At 40.4% G+C, this 24606-nt stretch overlaps 3 protein-coding genes across 4 annotated transcripts; 2 read left to right on the forward strand and 1 right to left on the reverse strand.

The window, feature by feature from the left end:
* The first annotated feature begins 334 nt into the window (after positions 1 to 334).
* LOC130429256 (phosphatidylinositol transfer protein alpha isoform-like) lies at positions 335 to 3053 on the forward strand. Its single transcript, XM_056757717.1, has 4 exons — positions 335 to 494; positions 1603 to 1633; positions 2612 to 2757; positions 2876 to 3053. The coding sequence occupies exons 1-4, from the start codon at positions 478 to 480 to the stop codon at positions 3036 to 3038; spliced, it is 357 nt and encodes a 118-aa protein (XP_056613695.1). The 5' UTR covers positions 335 to 477; the 3' UTR covers positions 3039 to 3053.
* A 30-nt stretch (positions 3054 to 3083) lies between these two features.
* On the forward strand, positions 3084 to 5376 carry LOC130428162 (phosphatidylinositol transfer protein alpha isoform-like; the record flags this gene model as incomplete). Its single annotated transcript, XM_056756024.1, has 8 exons — positions 3084 to 3131; positions 3225 to 3299; positions 3468 to 3551; positions 3668 to 3745; positions 3826 to 3936; positions 4087 to 4209; positions 4408 to 4472; positions 4645 to 5376. Coding segments are annotated over 7 exons (567 nt in total), but the record flags the coding sequence as incomplete, so codon positions are not given.
* Positions 5377 to 6354: 978 nt separating this feature from the next.
* On the reverse strand, positions 6355 to 24562 carry git1 (G protein-coupled receptor kinase interacting ArfGAP 1). 2 transcript variants are annotated; one of them, XM_056756603.1, is made up of 21 exons: positions 24123 to 24562; positions 18699 to 18832; positions 18507 to 18619; positions 18167 to 18272; positions 17817 to 17903; positions 17553 to 17683; positions 17210 to 17304; positions 17077 to 17119; positions 16595 to 16621; positions 16039 to 16087; positions 15243 to 15315; positions 14629 to 14726; positions 13689 to 13800; positions 13406 to 13533; positions 11955 to 12107; positions 11328 to 11612; positions 9695 to 9766; positions 9526 to 9605; positions 9219 to 9383; positions 9019 to 9082; positions 6355 to 8941 (listed from the first exon to the last, which is right to left on the reverse strand). In XM_056756603.1, exons 1-21 carry the CDS (start codon positions 24172 to 24174, stop codon positions 8726 to 8728), a joined length of 2283 nt encoding a protein of 760 aa, XP_056612581.1. In that variant the 5' UTR covers positions 24175 to 24562; the 3' UTR covers positions 6355 to 8725. The 2 variants fall into 2 exon arrangements, with proteins under 2 accessions (XP_056612581.1, XP_056612582.1); XM_056756604.1 differs by lacking the exon at positions 16595 to 16621.
* Between the last annotated feature and the right edge of the window lie 44 nt (positions 24563 to 24606).

Consider the following 24606-nt stretch of genomic DNA (forward strand, 5'->3'; position numbering starts at 1 on the left):
AAACTATTTAGACAGAAACGAGAAATAGATATCTGTAAATTTGTCCTGATAGACTGACTGGAAAGTCAGGTTTGGGTTAGACAGGTTAGGATTCAAACTGAAAAACAACCCCACCCTTTACTTCCAAATGGCCCTAAACAAGATCAACCTTTAAATACTGACACACAGGCTAACCAAGTTCTTTAACTCCCTCTCTACAATATAAAGCATTTGTGAGAGGCAAATATCAAGGCAGGGTGTGGCATCAAAAGCCAAGAGCGCTATGTGCCACTTTTGACCAATAGGAATCGCTCCAGCGCCGGTGGGTGTGGTTGCCGTGACGACGCGGCGCTCCCGTGGACATTTTTCAGGAAATGAATTTTAAGAAATGAGAAATCGAGGAAGTTGAAGTGAAACGAGTCGGTGTGGGGAGCGTTAGAGAATTAAGTTTATTTTAACTGGTTTGAATGATTGACACGAGGTGACGCGGGAGACAACATGTTAATAAAGGAGTTGTAAGTAATGTTGGGTTATTGTATGAACTTTTTGACTTTGTTTGCTCGTTTTTTGCCGTGTTCTGTCGGCTCTCGTGAAGTGAACTTCTGTCATTTTTCATTCAATACTTATGACTTGTGGACATATTAATAATCGTTATTTTTGATTGGCATGTGGGAGTTTGTATACCGTTACTCCACTTTAAAGTCTTACATGATAGTTGTAGTCAGCTCTATGTTGCTTTGAGCTTATATTCATTGATAACGATTGTCATTATTTGCTTGGCAAATCAATACAAATTCTTATCTTTCCCTGTCGGGTTTATTTTAAATATGGTATAAATGTGATTGTCACATGTTGTCTTACGCCAGTCACGCGTCGTAACGCACAGGTTTAACTTACACGTCACTGCACCTTGAGACTAAGAGACCATATATACACCGTTAAAGCAACTGTACCGCGTGTATATGACAAACATCTATCTGACTGTATTATATCCATAACGTACTGATCATAACAAAGGTGTATAAAACGGGTCGAGTTATAGCATTTAGGGTTACGTCATTCTGATGAAGTCATGACTTGACTGACGCTTGATGAAGACGTCGAATTGCATATGTTTGTAACCGTGAAGGTTCCTTTTATTTATCTCATAAATCATATACACTATTCTTAATCAAAAGTTTAGGGTCACTTGGCTAAAATGTTTAGCATGTTTTTTTAGTCTTTTCATATTAATTTGTTTGTGTGCCAACACAAAAACCACAATAAATAATAGTTAGAGCCCAGCATAAATGTAAACTTGAGAATGGATATAGTCACAACATAACATCATTTTAATTGGTTAACTAATGTTCTAAAATGTAGAAAAATATAAAGAATGAGTAAGAGATACTAAACTTTGAAAAGTAGTTTATATATAACGTATTCAAATGTGAAAGCACCCAGTGTTTTATATGCTGGAGTGCTTATTTACATATTTTATACATGCATGTACATACAGTATCAACATTTGTTGTGCAGATGTGAGAGCAAAAAGGTGTCTGGTGACTGAATGAAAAGAGGTCAAAGGTTACTAGATATGTTACTCATGAAAAAAGGCTAAACGGCGTTCTTCTTTTCTTTCAGCCGAATCGTTCTGCCCATTTCTGTCGAGGAGGTATGTACTGTTCTTTACCCTTTCTGAAATCTCACACATATCTTTGTTACTCCAGTTTTTTAGGCATCACCCTTTATTGATGGTCAGGACAGTGGCACATACAAAAAAGCATTTTAAATGCCTTGTTTGAATATAAGACCTCTGGTTCATGGGAATGCGTGCCTGTGTAATAGCATTCAAGGGCAACGCGACAAATTACAACCCAGGACTGGGCTTATCAGACTTTATCAAGTGTAAATCACCGCTCCAGCTTACTAAGAAAAGGGTGCACTTGTAGTATTTGTTTATGCAGGCGAGTGTGTGCTCACAATGGATACCTCAACGCCAAAGACCATTTTGCAGCGTTTGTGTTGTTTAAGCTTACGCACATTAAATAAATGTCGTCTAAGCGGCAGGTTTAACATGTGTAGTTGCATTCCATTCCCTTCGCCTATACAGAAGGACACAATAATACCGAATATGCAAGAATGATGTCGAATTAATCAACCTGACCAGTTAAAACAGGAACCGCACAGAGGATGTTACATTGTGGAAGTGGGCTTTGTAGTCATTGGCAGTTTAGGTGCAGCAGACTCATTTCTATACGGCACTGGTTTTTATGAACGTTACGGTTTTGATGAACAGAAGCAGTAAAATAAACCAGCCGTTCAGTGGCTTGATATTTGATGTGTTTGTCCTATTTAGATCCTCTTGAGATCTGGCATGCCATGGTAATCTAACAGTCTTTTAGTTTCTTTATCTTTTCCATCACCTGATTTTAAGGGTTGAGAACCACACAGCAGTTTCTCTGTAAATATGACCGTTTGTTTATGACAAGCCAGTCCATATATGGCCATTTATCTTGGTTGTGATTTAATCTTTAATCCACATCTCATATCGCACGGCAATGCATTGACCGAATACATATACTGTCAATATGTTTTGTGGTGTAGATCTGCATATAGCTAAGTAAACATTACTGTGTTTCTTTGACTCCAGTACCAGGTGGGTCAGCTGTACTCGGTGGCAGAGGCCAGTAAGAAGGAAACGGGGGGAGGAGAAGGAGTGGAGGTTTTGAAAAATGAACCCTACGAGAAGGAAGGAGAGAAAGGACAGTACACGCACAAGATCTACCACCTGCAGAGGTTCGATTTGATAAAATCTAATTTTGTAGTATTTTTGTGTACCACCATGTACCATCTGATCCCATTACTGTCTTTTAAACATGTATATAAACAAGGTCACAATCTAATTGTTTTGTAGTAAAGTGCCATCATTTGTACGGTTGCTGGCACCATCATCTGCCCTCAGTATCCACGAGGAGGCCTGGAATGCTTACCCATACTGCCGCACAGGTACCATCCACAGCATGAATATACAACTATATCAAGCTATGAGCTGCATGGATATTTTAACTGGTGTTTGATGAATTCAGTGTTCATATAATGCAGAAATTTATAACAATGGTTTTCTTCTCCTTGTGTCCCCCACATCCTCAAACATCATTCCAGTTCTCACGGTGAGTCACGTGTGTTGCATAACCACAGATTAAAGGCACATCCATGTTTAGAAATGAACATCAGTTGTGTGTGTTTCTCCGTCTCGCCTGTAGAACGAGTACATGAAGGACAATTTTCTAATCATGATCGAGACCTGGCACAAACCTGACCTCGGCGAACTGGACAATGTGAGTATCCAGACACAATAACGATGTTAAACGCCGATTAACTGTGATAATGTGTTAAAATGAATTTGATTTGCTACGCCAAACTACATAATCGGGATATCGATGGGCAGTTTGGACACCTGAAAAAAACGTCTCTATGCTTTCTGTTTTTCATTTGTTTTTCCGAAGGTCCATAAGCTTGGCCCAGAACAGTGGAAGAAGGTCGAGGTAGTTCACATTGACATTGCCAACAGATCTCAGGTGGACACCAAAGTAAGAACGATTGAGTTTTTACTTCAGATGCGATCATGTGGAGATGTATACGAATCAGATTTGTGTTTTGATCAAATTGCGACGTAAACCTAACTTCTCGTGAACTTCCCTAACAGGACTACAAACCAGATGAGGATCCGGCCACATTTAAATCGGAGAAGACAGGAAGAGGGCCATTAGGAGCTAACTGGAAGGTGTGACTCGACTTGAAGCAACAGTGATTTTGTGTTGTCCTGGAGTTGAATGTTAAAGATTTGTTCCTGTGTCTTTGCAGAAAGAACTTCCTCAGAAGACAGACTGCCCTCACATGTGCGCTTATAAACTAGTCACAGTCAAATTCAAATGGTTTGGATTGCAGAACAAAGTAGAGAGTTTCATCCACAAGGTATTGAACTATTAGAAAAAGTTTGGGTTTCGATGCAGGTGTGGTGTGGAAAGATGTAGTTTGTATATTTGCTAGAAGGGTGTGGCTTTGTCCAGCTTTTCACTCAATATCTAGATACAAACATTTTATGAGTCATAACTTGTATTACAGCAAGAGAAGCGTCTATTCACCAACTTCCACAGGGAGCTCTTCTGCTGGATAGACAAATGGATCAACCTGACGATGGACGACATTCGTCGGATGGAGGAGGAGACACAGAAGGAACTTGACGATGTGAGTTTACTCTTTTTCTGTAGTTACGTGACACGATCGAACAGATCAGTTAATAACAATGTAACTAGGTTTTAAGTTATGATGCTGAGTAGATTATGTATATGATTTAATGTATGCAAACAACTGAAATAATATAGAAAAAGACAAAATTTTGAATGAAACTAATTTAATGCTTTGTATTTTTTTTATTGCCTATAGATGCGAGAGAAGGATCCAGTTAAAGGGATGTCTGCTGCCGATGAATAGATGCTGCAGCCGGGACAGTGAGTACAGCTTTGTGTGCAAATTAATATTCTGCCGCAAACACCCTGTAAACATTATTCAGATGTCTTTGTAATATTTTGCTCATTACAGGGAGTTCCTGTACATGTAGTAGATTGCCTTTCTGTGGTATCTTCACATTCTTTCTCTTGTTTTTTGTCACTGTATGTTTAGAGGACATCCAAACGACAGGAATTTGGTCATGTCCTTGTTTGGGAAAGAGACTCCGCAGTATGATCGGCGACTCTCGCTCACTCTCCTCAAGCTCCACGCCAGTATATATTCTCTTTTCTCCACACCTGCAAACAGCGGGAACTCATCCAGAGATGTTTCTTACACTAAAAATGATAAATGTATTCTGTTAAGTTTATTGGTTTGTCTCCAAATATTCCTGTTTACTTTTATCTTTTGTGTTGATCATGTTGACCAACAGCACTTATGTGCCTAAACAGTCCTCACTACTTGTATTACCAGCTTGTTTACATGTTTTTCTAGCAGATATTAACAGATTTGAACGTGACCAAGATGCCTCGGTTACATGCTAGTAACCATGAGATTATTATACAGCTTGGTCTGACCTGACCCATTGTTATCCATAGACCCCAATTCTCAGGTAATTTTGTACATTGAAAAGAATCTTTATATTGTTAGGATGTTTATGATATTAAAACAAGTTTACACTTGTAATATTGTCAACCTGGTTTTGTTTGAATTAGTTAACACACAAGGTAAATATGTTGGGTAATCATTATCGGTTTGGCCATCGTGAACTGTATTCGTGCACTCATTTATTCGAGGCTTGTTGCACCTTCCCATCGGAATAATAAAACATTTTGTGGTTGCTGGATTTGGATCAAATGTAATACTTGATGAAACAAATGATATTAAAAAGAGGTTGTATTATGATTTGCAGATCTGTTATTGTGCCAGTTTTATTAATAAGTGAAGTTTTCACATGTATGGTTGTTTAATGACTAATTTAACTTTAAATTACTGTAAATAATTTATATTGAGATATGCCAAATACAGCAAGGACATGCTGTGGTATTGACAGCCTGGATTTCTTTATTTTGGGGAGGTAGCAAGATCATGCTACAGTTCTTGTATGCAGTTGTTGTTCTTTATATAAGCAGTTGTATATTCATGCAGGTCTGTTTCGCGACATCAGAAACAGTTTTTTGTACATTGATGCGCTCTTCTATTAAGCAATGAAATGAGCGATCAAAATCATTCAGTCCTGTATTGCAACTAAACTTAAAATGTCGATGTGCATTAGTGGTTACTAAATAGCTCATGTTGCTTTAGAAAGGCTAAATAATATACATATTTCCCACCAGACAAAGTATTTTATATTAGTTATTCTGTTTAAAAGACTCTTGAGACGCATAAACATTTTGCTGTTTCTGCAGGCGTGTGCAAACTTCTGCGCTCAGCGTTACTCTACATAATGTCTACATATCATTTGTAATGCAAGTTAGGGTTTCTATTTATTGTGTTACACTTTGAAAATGAAACTACATCTACAACTATTCAGTTGCATATGAAACTAAAGAAGGGTTGGTGTTGACATTAGACCAATATAAATACTTTGTGTATTAGTCAAATATTTGTCAGTTTGGTCCAGATCCGCACCTCCCCAGATAAGTACTTGAAGGCTTATACAGAGATGTTATCAAAACCATTCTTTCATTTGTTATTCAATCCATTAAGTAAAACCCAGTAAAATGCCATGGAGATAATACACAACTCCATATAAGCTTATGTGAGTTGCTCTAGACTCTAGAGTCTGACGCCTATTAATTCCATCAAACGTATAAAACTGAACACACTGCAAGTCACTTTAAAAAAAAGCATCAACCAGATGCATGAAACAACAACACAAAACAATGAAAATTTTCATTTATTTATTTATTACAAATAGACAGCTTATGAGTCTTTATGATGATTTAAATGGTTTGGCTTAGTCTTTTATTTAATTTCTATTTCACTTTTACAAGTAGCATCTGCTGAACAAATTTCTCCCATCATCAATCACTCATGTAAGAGTTGTGTGATACAGAACAGTCATAACAAGTACAGTGCAACTAGCATGACTGAATCACAGAAAGGCATTCCTGTATGTGTGCATAAAATAAATGAATTTGCCGGTGCATTGTGTGGTTAATGTCTGCATTTGCAGCAGAACCAACATTTATAATTCACTCCAAAACAAGATTTAGAGTTGGACAAGTAGTGTATGCGTGCAATGAGCCCCTGTCTCAGCTACAGTATCTTTCTGAATGTAGTGCTTATTAAAAATGGCCAAAGGTCTTTCTCCCAATATCAAATCGTTAAGTAAACTATCACCTAGTGACCACATTTAGTGGAAAACAATATCTGGAAAAATATAGCAACACTTAATGCATACAATATGCTTCTACTCACCATGTGCTTCTAGTGTGGAAGAGAGAGAAGTCATTCACATAATTACTGTGTTATAAAGAAACAGCAAATATTCTAGAGTCAGTCTAGCAGATGTGCAAAGGCAATAAAAACAGATTTTCAGACAATCTTTTTGACACGTTTCCGGGGACGATAATATCCCATTCCCCATATAGAAAAATGTTAAAGATACAGAAAAAGCAAGAGCAAAACAAATGGCTTAAATAAAAAGGCTGGGGAGGTGGGAGGATTTAAGGCTCATAGCATGAAATCTAAAATGCAACGTAACTGCACAACAAATACTTGATTTGATGAGACTTGAAATCACATCGAGCCTCACGTTGAAGAAATGTGTGCGTACGTTCTGGAAGCTCCAGTTACAACTCCCCTCGTATCGACATCAAAGGGGGTGATGCTCATTCTGTCAATGAATTCTACATCACTGGTCCTGAAACACCAGTCGGACATCTTCGCTAAAGCGACTCACTGTATCTGAAATGTTAGTGATGAGAACGCTGACACTGGTCATCTTCAACATTCACATGCTTGTAGCTTATAGAACAAAACGGTCTTCTTACATTAATAAACATTAATAATATGCTTACCGATAAAAATCACAAACAACAAAATAATAATATAAAGAAATAGGCATGAATAGTCTGGATATCAAATATTCTCCCAAAAATAAAAACAGGGGGATATGGTCCTGGAAGTCCTACAAAAATCTGCTAAGCTGATGAAGAAGGCCATTAGAATAATAATCAATTAAGTATACGTGCAGAAAATGTAGATTTCTTAGAAATGCTGTCTTTTTTCCCCAAACAAATAAGCTGGAGAGGAAAAAGAATGTGGCGATTGTGCTATCACATTTGCATTGTACTGATAACAAACCCACAAATGTAGGGACTGAGATGAGATGAGGAACCGGGGCTGTTTGTCTCTCTCGCTGACCAGGCGAGCGTTTCCAGTACATCAACCCCGACCGCTGTCTTTGTGCTCGACGAAAAGAGGGATCCGTAACTGTAGCATTATCACTCGCCTCTGCTCCTTTGGCTAGTATTTCGACAAAAAACATTAGTATACAACAAACACTGAGTGAACACTTTTGCGAACAGGAGTGTTCATTTTCACAGGTTGTTCTTCCCCCATTTCTATTCTTGAAGCTCCGTGTGACTTTCAATTAAACAGAATAGATTACCAAACAAATTCAATCAAAATCAAATGAAACATTGCTAATTGTAACAACAATACAAAACATAATCATTAAAATAACTCCAGTGTTGTTTGCTTTGTTTCGTCAGTACATTTGTCCCAAGAGAAACAGGCCAATGGAGCGACACTTAAAAAACAAAAGGGTTCAAAAGAAAAGAAAACGAAACGGGAGGAAAGTTTCGGGTTCTCTGAATGAGGTTAGGAGTGCATGTGTATTGACAACAACAAAAAACAGACGAATAACTCAAACAGCACTGAATTGTTGGACTGTAAGAGTGTGTCGAGTCAGTATTGTCATATGTAGAAGAGAGAAATCCTCCTGAAACAGAAGAAAGATAAACAGGAGTGTAACAAAAAGAAGATCGCTCCATTTGGCTTCTCCCAAAAACCTCTGCGTCTTGGTGGCCACAGCTGCATGGATTTCCCTCGCTGTCTGTTCCCATAACTCCTTTTCATTCTCAATCACTAAACCAACCGTTCTTTAAACCATTCGGACCTTTATTTGTCACATCCTTTTCTCCCTCATTCCACGGTTTTGACCCCCAATCGCAGCTGTCTGTTTCTCCACTCTCTCATTTAGTCTATTATCCCCTGCACCGAGGACCCCGATGCGCTGGGACGGTCACTGTTTTTTCTCCCGGGTGGTGATGGTCACCAGCTGCTTGGCAGCTTTGGCGATGTCATAAGCGCACTGGATGACCTGCTGGGTCAGTAGCTGGTAGTCCACCGTGCTGGTCGAAGAGTCCGAGGGTGCTGCTTTACGACACTCGACCTGTAGACGTGAGGCGCTGGCAGCCAGGAGCTTCAAAGAGGAGCGAACGGCATCCAGTGCAGGCCTCTGAAGAACAGAGACAGCAAAGTGAGATGTAGCGCTCTGGATAGGGATCTTTGAAAGTTTTAAATGCAGAGTTTTACCTTTGGAAAGAGAGAGGCCATTTCTGTCACAGCTAAGTGGATCTTCTCCGAGCATGGAACAAAACTGTAAACAAAGACACAGTATACTTTTACAGCTGTGTAAGTTTCAGATGTAATTCCTCTGATTGGCCGGCATAAGGACGGTTTTGCTATCACGTTTTGTTATACTGCATTATAGACAGCTGGTTGGCTTGCCATACCTGTCGTGTTTAAACTCCTGTGCAGCTCTCAGAAGCTCTTGAATGTTCTTCGTGACCTGCTCGGTCTTCATGATGACGTCTTCTGTGCACGGCAGCGTGGGGTCAGGATCACCATCAGCCTCTTCCACATCCCCCCTGCTGTCCTCCTCACTGCTGCGGCCCATCCTACCCACAAATACAAGCATTGTTAAACACATTCAGCGACAAGCGAAACACTTAACAGAGTACAGCGATTGAGTTCAAACCTTTTAAGGAGCATTTAAACATTGTAAACATTGTGAAGAATGGAACATTGACCGGCACTCACCCAAGAGAGGCGTCGTACGTTTGAGAGTTGTCATAGTCACTGTCTGTCCCACTCCCGTACTTCTCGAATGATTTTGAAGGCTGGATAAGACAAACACACGTCTGTTAGACATCAGGGCTCGTGCTTACTCACGAAATGAGTGCAGATATAGATGAATACTGCCACTCACATGGTATCGTCCTTCGGTGGAGGCGGACAGGTGCGGTCCTCCGTAAGGGGTGGGTCCTGCCCCCTTTCGCACCTGAACATGAGCAGAATTAGGATGAAGCAAATCCGAACGGACAGTCGAGCAGAAAATTAAAGAAAAGAGATAAGCCTTGATAGACATTCAAGCACTGTTAGATGAAAGGAAATCAACAGCAAAATCGTATTATTCTGCTGAACAGAAGTAACTTAGTGGAGAAGTTTCAGATATTGCAGCAGCCGAACGGGAAGCTTACAGCTAAACTCATGAAAACTAATGAAAACTCTTCTCTCTAAACTAATGAAGATCTAAAAATAGACACAGATAAATTGGGAAAAGAAGAGCGTGGTTGAAAAGCAAGCACCAAGGTACATCCCACATACATTCCCCCGAGCTAATAAAATACAGAATACACCACACTGTCAGCAAAGACCCAAAAATAGGATTGCATAACCAAAACATTACATATTTGCATAATTGCAAAAGCAATTAAAGCAAATACAAAAATTCAACATCCCCGTAATTGTCCACAGAGGACAACTTCTTTTCACATTTTACTTCCTATAAGAAAATGATTTCATGCATTTCCACTGAGTGAAGTTACATTAACCAAGTAAACAGTCTCCCCCCAAAAATCTAATCTCTGAACGTTCCAGTCTCATCAAAGACAAACTTTCTTGGCACATCACCATTTCCAAAAGAATAAAATGCAATTCATGCCACTTCAATCAACCTACAGTGGAAAAGACATACAATAATGGTGTATTATTGTATCAATACACAATCAAGTGAGCTGCCTACCTAGGCTGCATTTTTTGGGCACTTGGAGCACTAATATTTGCTCTTATATAAGCTTTGGAGGATGAGCTTTGTGTCAAGGCAGATAGCCGTTTACACCGTGTTTAGGTTTGTCACAAATGCACCTTTTGATTTTAACATCACAAAAAGTTTTATACCTCATTTAGACCACAACCTAAAGTGATAGTTTACCTAAAATAAATTCTGTCATCATTTATTCACTGTCATGTTGTTCTAAACCCGTGTAAAAACAAAAAATTCTCTGCTGAACAAAATATATTTGGAAGACTGTTTGTAAGCAAACAGTTCTGTGGAATTGTTGACTTTCATAGTAGGAAAGAAAAGTACTATAGTACTCAATGGTGCCCCAGAACGGTTTAGTTTCCCACATTCTTCAAAATATCTTCCGTGGTGTTTAACATAACAAAGAATTTGATACAGTGTTGGAACAACTCGAGGGTGAATAAATAACAGAATTTTAATTTTGGATGAACTGTTCCATTAACACACTACATATATTCAAGCTATTAATATCAAACAAAACCTTCATATTGTTAAAAATGAAATCTTGTAGGCAGTTCACTTGCTTTTGTCACAACAATTACATAGAAAATGTTTTCAGAGCAAGTCGTGTTCTGACTGGCCATAAGGTGGCGATAAAGAGCAGTGAGTGTGAGTGAGTGACAAATAGACTTCAAAGCAGAGTGCTACAGGCAGAAGCATCACACCAATCTGGATTCAGGTTAGCACAGGAAGAAGAGCCCGACAGGAAAAGGGAGTTCAATAAAAGGTCAAGCCGGACGCCAATGCTCACACTTACGGTGGGGCTGAGAGGCTGCAGGCGGCCGGTAAGGGGGTCCAGGGCTGGGGTGAGAGCTCTGGGGGTGTTGCCCACAGGCTCATACATAGAATAAGCTTGTCTGTCCCGGCGGAGGGGGGCGGAGGATAGGATGGTCAGGCCAGAGTCTCCGCCTGCTCCTCTGCCACTTCCCGTACCCCTCACCCCGCCGGGCCATAGTCCTGGGGCGCCACCCCCGGTCAGGGAGCCCCCGGTCCCAGCCTGGGCCCCCCGCAGCACGCTGTTGTCCGTCTGCATCCGCGTGATCTACAGGGATGGAGGGGAGTCACACACACGTCCACAAACACATAACCAAAACACAATAGCTGCAAAGGGGAACGTTTCATCATGCTGGGGGCTAAAACGGGGCATTCTGATGGACTGAAAGTTTAAGGTTGGATATTCAAGGAGGGGCATCATTCCCAGTGGATGGCATATGGAATATGACAGTTAAATAATACAGCTCTGTGCGTGCTCTGATTGGTCAGTTTGTAATAGTGGGCTGTGTCACACTTCATCACATTAGTCTTCTATCTATGCATGTGAAATTTTCACATTTCAAAACAAGCACATAGTTCAACACTAAAGAAGAAACGGGGGGAAGTGTACCTCCTTCTGAAGCCTCTGTAACTCCTCACTCAGGTTGTTGTTGACCTTCATGAGCTGTTGAACTTTGGCTTCTGAGGAAGCCAGGGCTTTCTTCACCTCCAGATACTCCTGTAGTGTGATGGGTCCATCTGACAGGTCGGACGAATCCATGCTCTAATGCACACAACACAAAACACATCAAATCACACTATACCATTAAAGGCAAAATTATTCATTTTTAACAAATGTGTAGCCTTGGTTAAAGGTCCAGTGTATTAAATTTAGCGGTCTCTAGGGGTGAGGTTGTGAATTGCAACCTGCGGCCACCTCTACCACTCCCCCCTCCCTTTCTAAGCAATCTGGTGGCTGACACAGAACTAAGATGTTGTCACGTTTTATCCTCTTTGCTGAAGGAGATAATGTATTAAAAAAAATGCTCTGTAAAGTAGTTTGTCTGTTAAGGGCTACTGTAGAAACAACATGGCAAATTCCATTTCCAAGGGGACCCGCGGTGTATGTAAAAAGAAATAGCGATTCTCAGCTAATAAAAACAACGCTTCATTATGTAAGATCTCAATGTAAGTCGTGTTGGATAAAAGCGTCTGTCAAATGCACAAATATAATACACCTCTGAAGACATAGTTATGTATATTAAATTGTATTCCTGTCAATAGATCCTCCAAAAAAATACACACTGGAGCTTTAAAATACTAATTTTAGACATTTATGAAAAGTAGTACACAAATGAACAAAAATATATAAATATATAATAATATGGATTTTTGACGCAAAATAATGCAACTTTAATGTATATTTAAAAAGACACAAAATGTAAAAACACATTTAAATATTTAATTTTTGAAATATATTTGCTCCGGGAAAAAAACATTTCTATTTAATGTTTTAATTAAAGCTATTACAAAAAATTAAAAGAATTTTTTTATTGAAATTTGACACAGCACAGCGCTACTTCAGCAGCCGTACAGTGAAGAAGAGCTATTTTCTGCTCTCCCACTTCATATATGTAGACTGAGCATGCTCAGACACAACTTCCTGAGTTCAGCTGCAGAACAACAGCCTCCACTGATCACAGCCCTCACACGGGGGTGATGTCATTCTTCAAGTATGAGGCAGGGCTGTTCCTTGTTCACCAGTGCATGCTGGGACATGACAACTGGCTTCTGTGCTACTGCAAACACCAAGTTGCTGGACTCGCAAATCCTTCAAAATTAACTAGAAAGACCAAACCTAGAGACAAATAGGTTCAACCTCTCCCAAGAATCTAGATCATTTGAACTCGTTTCTCTTAAAAACGTTCTGCCACTCATCCATGTTGTTTCATCAATAAGAATAATAAATAATCTGAAAATAATCTTAATAAATATGACATCAATCTGTGACAATTTTCACATTGAAAACACCTACTAATGTCGATTAAGAGAAACGAGAGAAAAAGGTTTAGTCGTGCTCACCTTGGCTCGGTTGTTGCGCTGTGTGTTGTTGTTATTCTGTGCAGTCAGCTCGCTGTCTGTGTCTTCATCTGATGCTACGCTGTCATAATCGTGTTGGTCATCGTCTGCCTGGCTCAGTTCCAGAAGGTCTGATAAACAAACAAACAAACAAAACCACATCAAGTTAGTCAGATACTCGACTGCATCTAAAGATCACTTTTCTTCATATTCCTCTCTCTATTGAAGATGTATTAATAATATCATCTTTAAATGTCTTTGTTATAAAGTAATGTGTGTGTGTTACCTGTAGGGCTTGTAAGTCCTTTTCCATGTTGCCGTCGCTTGGCGTCACTAAGGATGTCGATGATGAGGGTGGCAAATTCACGTGCGTTAAAACGGGCCAATTTCTGCCGTCCCTAAAGACCAAAAACAAATAATTAAAATCAGATATTCATGATTCTAAAGTAAAATGAACACTTTCACATTTTAAAAATGTGTTCTTCAAAATGAAATATTTGTTTGAGCTACTTATGCAAAATGGACTATAGTATCATTTACTTAGTAACATGTCAATCACTGAATCAACTGATTGTTGCATTCTCCTATGCCGACCACTATGTATTTCTCTCTGGGTTTTTGAACTACAACTAAAGTTTTATGAGCACTTTGTTGCTCTGTGAGACACATTATAAAGAACAGTCCAGCTTGGCAGAGAGCGACCGAGACATTTTAAAGACTGGAAATACCGCCTACTGGAACACTGCACTGGTGATGTGGCAATGCGGACTGCTCTTGACCACTGGACTCGTATGTGTTCCTCCTACCATCATCTCTCTCTTTCCATTTTTCAAACCCTCATTTAAACGCAAGAGCAGGAAACTCTCAGTCCGTCCAATCAGCTTGCAGGAAACATGCCCTGAGTAACGGCACTTAGCGGTCTCGCAGTATAAAAGAACTATTTAAAGCGGCGGGTCGAGCGAGGATGCCAGTAGAAAGGCTGAGGGAGTCGTCGCACGTCTGCGCAGCTGGAACACATCTATTTGTTAGTTTTGCTAGCCAGAGCTGAACGCCAGTCGTCCTAACGACAACAAACTCTATTTTAAGAATTGTGCTTTCATCCTCTCTCCTCCAGTCCAGATATCATCTCTTCTATCCTTGTGTTTTTATGCGTGTGCCCATATGTATGGATCACAGGCTACATTTCAAGTGCTGGGCTCATTCTCTTTGTGTCTTGCGTGTTTTACCTGGTTGCGTGTTGCTGAGTATTCAGGGTTGACGGGTAGAAAGGGGACAGCGCTCCTTTCCGTCACGAGCGTACTGTGGTTCTGAGTGGTCAGCCACACTGAGAGAAACAGAAAAAAGTTTTTTTTAAAAACATGATGGTACCACACACAACAAAACTATAGATTCTGAGAATGTCTCTCCCATCTACAGACTTTAAGGTTTTCCATCTTTAGAGAACGCACACTATCTACAGTTTGAGTGTGCATGTGTGTGTACATCCCGGTCTCGCACGCGGTATCGCTTACCAACAGAGCCTCAGTCTGGCACCCCGGCATGCCACCTCTTCTGTCTCTATGACCAAGAACGAGAAAGCAGAGAGAGGGAGAGGAGGAGAGAATTCCTGCGGCACTCCCTCGCTCTCGCTCCCTTCTCTCCCTCCCTTCTGCATAAGCTGCCTGCTAAAGTCCTTCTATAGTCAGTGTTTATACAACACTGATCACTGTCTCATGAGACACAGCTACAACTGTCCCCGCGCCTCCGGATTGTTCCTTAAACGCATTATTGGAGAGCTAGAAAGTATGGAAAGGAAGGAAAGAAGGAACAAAGAACAACCGGGAGAAGAGTTGAATCTTACCTGCATCGTTCTCTCTACGGTCCACTTCATCGTACACATCCATAGCCAGCTCCTCGAACAAGTGGTTATTTAACTGTTTCCACACACACACATCAGTATGTGATGTTAAATTCGCAGCACAACAAAAACATTTACGAACAAATGTCAACCGAACATAAGGGAACAGACAAACAAAAGCACTACAGTGCGGCAATATAAGCAGATTGTGAGCTAGCTAGGGAGTTGTTTCCAACACTGAGAGCATCTGCTGAAATTATATAATGATTCTTAAGCACTTAACATGTTTAGCGAATATATTTGTCTCAAAACTACTAAGAAAATAAGTAAATGTCGGTCTAACCTTAAATTTAAACACTGCAAAATGCAACACAAACACAGCGTATGTAAAGTTAACATGCATGTAAAGCAAGGAATCGAAAAGATTAAAGTTAAAGTGATAGTCCAGCCAAAAATGAAAATTCTGTTGTGTACTCACTTGTCATTTCAAACCTCTAGGACTTTTTCTTCTGAACAACATAAAAGAACCAATGTTGTTCGGTTACCAAGATTTTATTAAACATCTTCTTTTGTGTTCTGCATAAACCCATCCAGTTACGAAATGACAAGAGGGTGATTCAATTACGACGGAATCTTCATTTTTGAGTGAACTATCCCTTTAACTGTGGGTGGAGCTTAGCACAATACACCATAAAACAAAACGTATTAACTTGCTCCTGAAGTAGAAAAGTTCTTGTTTTGTTACGTGATGCTACATAAAAACTCGAGCAAATGTAGGGCCACGACGTGCATTACTCACCGCCTGAAGCTTCTTCTTGGCTGCCTTGGCCAGTTCAGAGAGGTCCAGGCTACGCGGAGACAAAGACACAGGAGTAAAAGGATGCCGGAGACATGCGGACAGAGAAAGATGAGGAGGGAAAAGCAGAGAGGTGTGAATGGATAGGTGGATGAACGGATGGATGAAATGTGGTGGAAGGGGAGGAATTTGGGCAGTCGGAAGAGATGAGTCAGGAAAACACTGATGTGCTGCAGTTATACAGAATGGCCAGACTATTTATAAAACACGGTGTTTGCACTTAAAAGTCATGGTCCATAACGCCATGGTGTTACTGCTTTTAGCATAATTAGCAATAGACATGAAATGTTAATAATAACGTAATATGTAAAACAAAAGTAATTTGAAACAAAATATTGTAACAAAAAATAAATTACTAAATATAATTAGTCTTAAGTCTTACATGTGTTTTCCAACTCCTGCCTCACCCCTCCAAACACCCTCGCCCATATGAAAGCCATGTGAGAAAGACAGTGAGCAGGGTTAATAGAGAGGTGGCTGAAAAGAAAGAGAGAGATACCTCTGCGTCGGGCACTTAGGGCGAGCTCTGCCTCCAAAAGCGCAGCGAGATGGAGAGAACAGAGAACGAGTGAGCGAGGCCGAGAAGTGAGCAGGAGACAGACAGAGAAAGAAAAGGGACAGACCCCATATCAACACTCCTATCAGGTAGGTCAGTAATGTAAAAGATTGGTTTCATTCAGCTGCGGTGCGTTTGAGGCAGTGGTGAGTCATTGGCGACGGCACTGTCTGCCATCCTAATGCAAACAGGCAGACCACGTGGCGCAACCTGCTGGCCAGTGCGCTCAAATACACCCGCTGCCAAGTATACAGTATACAGAGTCTACCCTGTGCGGGCAGCACTGAAGACTTTAAATGAGATTATCATGCATAGCATTAAAAAACGACAAAGAACATTACTCAAAACATTTTGAATATAGACATATGCATGTAATCGTTGGCAAAATACCTTTATTTACACACAGATGCTAACATACAATGTACCTGTCTGCCATCTGAGGAATAATATAATGTCCATTCTTGTGATCTGCAAAACAACAATATTGCTTATAGTCCTATGAGCATAAAATGCTCACTATAAATGCTTTTAAATTGCGCTTATAAACTCTAAACTCACCTGGGCGACGTCCACACAGGTAGAAAGCAAGTCTGTCTGTGAGCTCATACTGACACTCCACCAATCGCTCAGCGAGCTCCACGTGACCTGCTTGCCTGCAAGAGCACGTTCACACATGAAACACGCGCACTTCACACCGAACTTCCAAAATTCAATTCACACGCTACATCATTGTAGCATTTATCAATTTATGTTGAATGTTTGTCATTCTACTGTACATGGTAGAAATAATGACATGAATCGCTTGGTTCGTGATCCCCAGGCCCCGCCTCAATGGATTTATTGCCCCTATAATGACATCGTACAGTCCCGAAACCTTGGTGTGAATTTGGTGAGCATGTACCGAGCATAATCTATAGGTGTGCGGCCATTGATATCCGGAGCCCCTGGGTCCGCCCCGTACACCACCAGCAGTTCGGCCTGTAGAACCTGCCCCGCCTTAGCTGCCACATGCAGAGGGATCGTACCCTTTTCCTGTAGAGGAGAGGTCAGATGTTTGACCAGCAAAGCTTACACACAGAACCTGTTCGCACTGCACATCACTCTGTTATCAAAAATTATACAAACCGAGTCTGGTATATAAAGAATTGTGCGAGACTGATCTTACCGGGTGAAAGAAGTTTGCTTGTGCCCCCAGAGACAGCAGTCGTAAACAAGTCTCTAGACTTCCCGTCCGCACACTTGAGTGCAGTTGCTGCGGGCAAGAACAAGAAAGAGTGAGTATATGCGACAGAGAACGATGGCAGACCTCCTGTGAATCTATACATTAGGGGCGCTAAATAGCACCGAGAACACATTTATTCACTAGCGGGGTGTCATTTTAAGGGCCCACCCTCATGGGGACAGGTAGGGGCGAGAGAACCGGGGTGGGGAGATGGAATGAGACAGAGAGAGGGACGAGAACGACAGACTGAGATAGAGACAGAGTGAGCGATGTGATGTTTCGGGGACATGCACCTTGCTGAGGTCCTTGGTGGTGACCCCGTCATCGTCTCGGCAGGGAAGCTTGTGTACGAAGGCTAACATCTGGTACTTGGCGCGAATGAACTCAGACTTAGTTGGACTGTGGGGTGACAAATAGCACTGAAGTTAACATCAAAATAAATCAATATGAAATGAGAGCCTTTGTTGCTTTAATGCAAAATTTTGGCCTGAAGCCTTGATATGCTATTGCATTTAGCTTCTCAAACAAATGGAAAATAATACGCCACAAACCAATAAAACAAAACTTATAGTCCCAGCCTTTTTTTTTACGACATTCTGGTACGAAGCATGAATGTCTGATGAGACGACTTACTGGACTTTGTCTTGAGGGTTTGGTTTCCTCCGCCCACTCTGAACCTGCGCTGGATCCAGCAGTGAGTGTTCCCAGATTGAGTTAGCGCCGTTACTGGCCAGAGTCTGTACCATCTGAGACAAAGCAACACTTATTGAGCTTGATTTTGAGAGAAGCATCAGAGATTGTCAATGTTAGGCTTTTGTAAGCTACCTGCAGTAAAGATGGAGGCCAACCGCTGTGCCGAAGGTGTTTAACAATGGAGATGTGTCGGCCGAGACTCCGATGAACAGAACAGCACTCATCACAGATCAGAACCCCTCGGTTTATACTGCTCCAGCCTGGGTCTGAAAACACAGTCACAGGACGGACTTCGTCAGTAAAAGTATCTAAAAAAAAACCTCACAAAACTAGTGTCTGTTTTTATACGCTGAAGACGCACATAGGGCAGGACATGGAAGGACTTGTTTTGTTTAGATTGACCACAAAGACGGTTTTGGATTCTTGGTGGGGCTGTGCAATGAATGGAAAATGAATCGTAACAGTCAATTTTGGCCTTCAACAAATACTTAAACAAAATAATCGAGGTAAAACGATTGCTGCGGGCGGGTAGCAATACATTTAGCGAGGATCCTATCTTTTCTTGTGGTATAAATCCACAGTGCACCATTTTCCTTTACAGTGGTTCAGCTGTGCTGTTTCTTCACATTTACCTAAAGTTGAATTCACAGTTTAAAAGACAAGTTTAAATTTTTCTATGTCGTTTTAAAAGTTAGTGAGAATCGTATTAAATAATCGGGATTCTCAATATTGGTAAAAATAATCGTGTTTATAATTTCTGTCATAATCGCGTAGCCCTAATTCTTGGTCATGCAGATTTAGACATCATCTATAAGTAAAGCAACAGTTGAACATTATGCAGGTAAAAAACAATGTGAATTCCTGGGACAATACAGTATGTCTTGATCCCACCAATGTATGGTCATTCCAGCACTTGACAGGAGAGAATGACCCAAAAGGCCGGGCCCAGAGCGAGTTAAGGTCAGTTGATGAGATAAAAAGTCAGAAAGTTTTAAATCAAACGTCACTTTGCCTTTTTTATGGTTAGGACAGAAAATACGGACAAACCAAGTACAAATCTGCACTAACTGTCTAAGCATGTAAAACATATTGCTTTGCATGAAGCACAGCAACAGGCTCTCCTCAAATCATTGTTCTACGTCTCCTGAACTCAAGGTCCACAACATCGCCAAGGGACGAGTGTAGGTCAGGGTTAAGATGACATTTAGTAAACGTAAAGGTGACTAAGTCACAATGAGAAAGAAATGCGCATATGGCACATTAATTTCCCTTCATTAGAGCGTGATTGTAGGCTACTAACTAGCACTATTAGTCGCTAACTAAAGCGACTAGCGACTATTTGGATAAACCTTAACTTTCAGTGAGTGGAAAAGAAGCAGCACATTCATGACCAAACCGCAGCTTGTGAGTGAGTGAGTATAAAACACCATTAACAAGCACCTGTCATTGTTACGGACTAGACATATTAACATAAACATTTGTCTGTAATTATTATTTTATGTCTGACAACAGAAACATTAAATATATAAATTAATATACTGCTTTCCTGTACCTCAGTGGTAAGAGCATTGCATTAACAACGCAAGGTTATGGGTTCGATCCCATGCGATTGCACATACCTATGAATAAATGTATAGGTTAATGGAATGTAAGTTGCTTTGGATAAAAATGTCTGCCAAATGCTTTATTGGGCATTCAGTTGTATAAAATGCAGCAAATTCCGAGAGTAAACGCAAGTACAGCGTGATGACATCACGTTAATGCTAAATACTGCGTAACGCCACCTTGCACCATAGTGACGGGCAATAATAGATTATTATTCATTTTTTCGAGTCCATCAATGTCCATCAAAAGGCCATTTCAGTCGTATTTGCATGACATTTTGAATGAAGTGACATTTTAGTCATAGCAATAAACTGTTTTTAAGTGTAATGGACCGCAACAGCCATGTGACCTTCCCCAAATGACAGTTTGGAAACCAGATACTGTGAGAGCTGGAGTCGAAAAGCAGAGTAGCCGATGTGGACCGACCACCCACTAAATATGAAAAATATTCAGAAACAGATTACAGAAACCAATTATTAGAGTATTGTTTTTGATGTCTTTATCCCCCAACTTTTCAAAACAAAGAATTGGCTGCGTCTGAAAACAACGCACAAAACTAAGCATTTAACAGCCCCCCTTGGTACATCAATAATAACCAATAAGCTTAGTTTATGATGCTTTCCTATACGTTGTGCATGATACGGTGCCAAATTAATGTTTTCTTTAAAAAAAAAACGTCACTTTTCTGTGCTCCTAAGTTTTGGACTTTGCTCCTAACATCGGCTTCATTGTGTGCAGGACACAGAGCTCAGTTTTCCAGCAGAGGGGACAAACTTGGGTTCCTGCGACATTACAAAAAGCTAAACGTGTGCTTCAGTTTGCTGTATTTTTATTTATTCGTTTATTTACAAATTGCCTTACAGTCTGATTTTAAAATACTGAACAATTTTGTTTTTGAAGAGAATACTATTTCAATTTAAAGGCTATTTTTGCGGTCTGATCCAGAGAAAAAAGGTTTCACTATATGTCCATAGGCTATTTATTTTTTGCTCTATTATTTTACTTTGCTGTTTTGGATCGTAAGTCTAAAATGTATATTTATTCCATCTTTTTTACAATTTTCACTAGTGAAGTTTTATATCGAAACGTATGATCATAACTTTAGCGGGTGCGGCAGCCGATTTTATTATGTGTGCACTTGAGCAATGAAGTTATATTTTGAAAAGGCTCATTATAATGGTTGTGTATTACTCTGTAATTTAGAACAATATTAGCAATGTTACATAAAACATATTTTTCATACATTCCCCATGTATATTTAAATATTGAAATGAATATCATAACCGTGCGATTAGTCGACTAATGGCCTCAACGATCGACTACCAGTCGACTAGAAAAATCTCTCTACACTTCCACCTGCGAAACCAACACTCATCCCTCTCATAAGTGCTCAAAACCATTAGCGGGTCATAAAGGATCATCTCAAACACTTCTGTACCAAATTAAATTTCACATGTACATAGGGCTGTCACGGTAATGAAATTTTGCTGCGATGAATTGTATAAATAATTGTGATTATGGCGATTAATTGTCTGTTTTAAGTCTTTGACAATGTAACTATACATTTTCTTGAAGAGTGAAGAAGAAACTATTTTTTTTTTAAATGTGAAAATTTGCTATAGAGTGACCATAACAGAGAATACTCTCTTAAAAATAGATATGAGGGTCTTGCTGTGTAGTATATGGAGCAAGTCTGGAAACAAAACAGATCAACAAAAAGCTGTTACAACTCAAGTGATGGAGAAATGTCATTTGAATGTAGATCAAGTACGATGGATGTAAAATGCAGCAGATGCTGCAGATAACCCTTGTTTTCTAAAGATTCACAATAATAAATGTTGTCAAATAATTGCGATGAGATTGTTATTTAATAATTGTGACAGCCCTACATGTACACACTCTGAGTTTAACATGCGCTCAAAGACAAGGATCAAATATTCAGCCCTCTACAGCCCTGCGATTGACAATCTTCCACATGTTCATTCATTCCCATAACACATTTACCAGAATGCTTCCGTCTGTCTGCGCACCGCCCCTCCTCCTCTACACCTCTCTCCGTCATCATATCCTTCCCTTCCAACACACTCACCATTATCTACATTCCTCTAACATGTCCAACATGAAAATGACAAGCTCTCTCAGCATCAGGACGGGCTGACAAAGGAACTCGGTGCACACAGGACGTCCCCGCTGAATAGCTGGAAGACAGACAGGCGCACAGATATGGTGCAGTCAGCCAGGGGCAGTGGTGACAAGCTTAGAACAAGACTGCAGGTAGCCGGGGAGGTCAACCAGAAATGAATTGTTGTAGTAAAAAGATGCTGGGTAAAGCCAGGAGATGAGATGACACAGTCACATACACATACATTCCCGAACAGAGAGCAGCTGTGGATAAGGGAGCAGCTGTCATGCACCAAGTCGCATCTCTTGGTCACCTCATGGGGATGGTTGGGCAAGGCCAAGGGTTTGGACTAATGGCACAGCTGAGTGTCATTAAAAATGTTTTATGTACTGCGTTGCCTAAATGCGTGATTTTATCTTTAGGGGTGTTGTGAATTGGGTGTAATATTATTATGTGATGCATTTTGGGACAAATGGCTGAGAAACAACTAGAACGAAAGGCCAAGTGAGTAAAAAAAGACACTGGGTTCTATTCAAAACATGTTTAAAGATAACCGTGAGATCCGTCTTGTCTTCTTGAAGCATTTGGAAAATAATACCTTGTGAAAAGAGACACATACTGTATGTGATGGGACCAGACCAGATGAATTATACAAAAACCAAATTCTTGCCTTTTGCAAACTTTTGCATTTGGTGCAAAGCCATGCACATCTAAGACAGAACAATATATTATCTCTAAAACTAGTTAATGCTCTGATGACGGTCCTAAATAGTGAAATTATACTACCCACATCATTTTATTATATTGTACAGGAGCAGACTTTTACAGAAATTGTATATGAATAAGTTATTTAAGGCCCAACAAAGTAGGACAGTCACACTTCATTTAGAACAAACAAGATAACCCCCTGAATTCTCAAACTTTAAAGTGTCCGTCCACAAACACCATGTACATTTTAGCAAGACACTAAGTAACTCTAAGATCTATTTTATATCATCTGCATTGTTTCTCTAGAAACATCTACACCCAAACAATTATTTAAACTGTGCATAAACACTGATTTAACTTAAAGATTGAGCACGTCAGTTTAATGTGCCGTCAACCTGCTAACTAAGCTAACTATTCTCAAACCAATTTCAGACTAACTACTATTGGGATAAAACAGTAGTGTCAACATTGAACTTGTCCCTTTAAAAGCCAAAATACATTTACTGTATGTTAACGGTGTTTGTTATCTATATAAATTATTGCAAGCGATCTAGGCGTCGATCCGCAGGCTACTAGAAACTAAGCTAACTGTCAGTTAGCATCATCTGGATACAGAATCCGTTTCTAGCATAAGACTTATTTAAAAATAAAAACGTACTTATAACTGAATGATGTGCTTGTACGTATGACGTTATTATGCTCACAGATGTGTTCGTTCATTGATAAAGTACATGTTACAGTGTTATTAATTGATAGCAACTCGCGAGCTCGTCTTAAGTAAGGTTACTAGAAAAAGTTGAGCTACATTAGCTAGGCTGCAATAAATTCACATTCCGGAATTATTCTGAAAACACATCTATGACTCTATATTATGGGATATACATTCACTGTCGTATTTCTAACGGACGACAAATGCGCCATCAGATTAAAAGTGAGTTTGAGGGTGAAGACTCGTTAGGCCCAAGTAAGAGCCTAGATTTTCGGGGAATTTCCTAATTCGTCTGACCGAGCAGCGGGGCGCGAACGCGGGCTCCCCATTCAGCCGCCTCCCGCCGCGTTTACCAGAGTCCCAAACGGCAATGGCTCGCAACAGCGCCTCGATCCATAAATCTCAGCCTTACCTGGTGCACTGCAGTCGGCGCACACCTCGCTTCTTTGCAGTTTCCTGGACATCGCAGAAACAAAATCCAACGCTCTTTAATAGCTTCCAGATATTACGGCCCGATCTTTGCACTTGTTTTTTTGTCCCAGCAGCGACGTGTCCGCGATTTTAATGCCGCCCCGAATGTCCGGAAGCCGGCGATGAGCTCTCCAGCGCTCCCGGTCCTTACACCTCTCTCTCCTTCCTTTTCTGCTGTGTCTTTTTTTCCAGAAGGCCCTTTAGCAGTTCATTTAATTTCCGAGCTGAAAACAAAGTATCTTATCCCCCAACCATCATCCAAACCCCGTGTCTGTATTGGACAAAGAGGGAGTGGGAGTACGAAAGTATGAAACGCGGTTTATTTACATCCACTGCCCTATACACTTTCATATGGCAAGCTGCATAGTCTCGCTCTCTGACGTCTGTCTCTCTCTTTCTCTCTTGCCCCACTCGTCATTAGTGCA

Source organism: Triplophysa dalaica, chromosome 9 (assembly GCF_015846415.1).
Source record: "Triplophysa dalaica isolate WHDGS20190420 chromosome 9, ASM1584641v1, whole genome shotgun sequence".
Lineage (NCBI taxonomy): Eukaryota > Metazoa > Chordata > Actinopteri > Cypriniformes > Nemacheilidae > Triplophysa > Triplophysa dalaica.

Coding starts and splice junctions, on each gene's coding strand:
- LOC130429256 (XM_056757717.1), top strand. Junction 1,634..2,611: donor TGCCCATTTCTGTCGAGGAG/GTATGTACTGTT, acceptor CTTTGACTCCAG/TACCAGGTGGGTCAGCTGTA. Junction 2,758..2,875: donor AAGATCTACCACCTGCAGAG/GTTCGATTTGAT, acceptor ATTGTTTTGTAG/TAAAGTGCCATCATTTGTAC.
- git1 (XM_056756603.1), bottom strand. CDS start 24,174: ATGTCCAGGAAACTGCAAAGAAGCGAGGTGTGCGCCGACTGCAGTGCA. Junction 17,120..17,209: donor CCTGTGTGGACGTCGCCCAG/GTGAGTTTAGAG, acceptor GTTGTTTTGCAG/ATCACAAGAATGGACATTAT. Junction 12,108..13,405: donor AGCGCAACAACCGAGCCAAG/GTGAGCACGACT, acceptor TGTGTGCATTAG/AGCATGGATTCGTCCGACCT.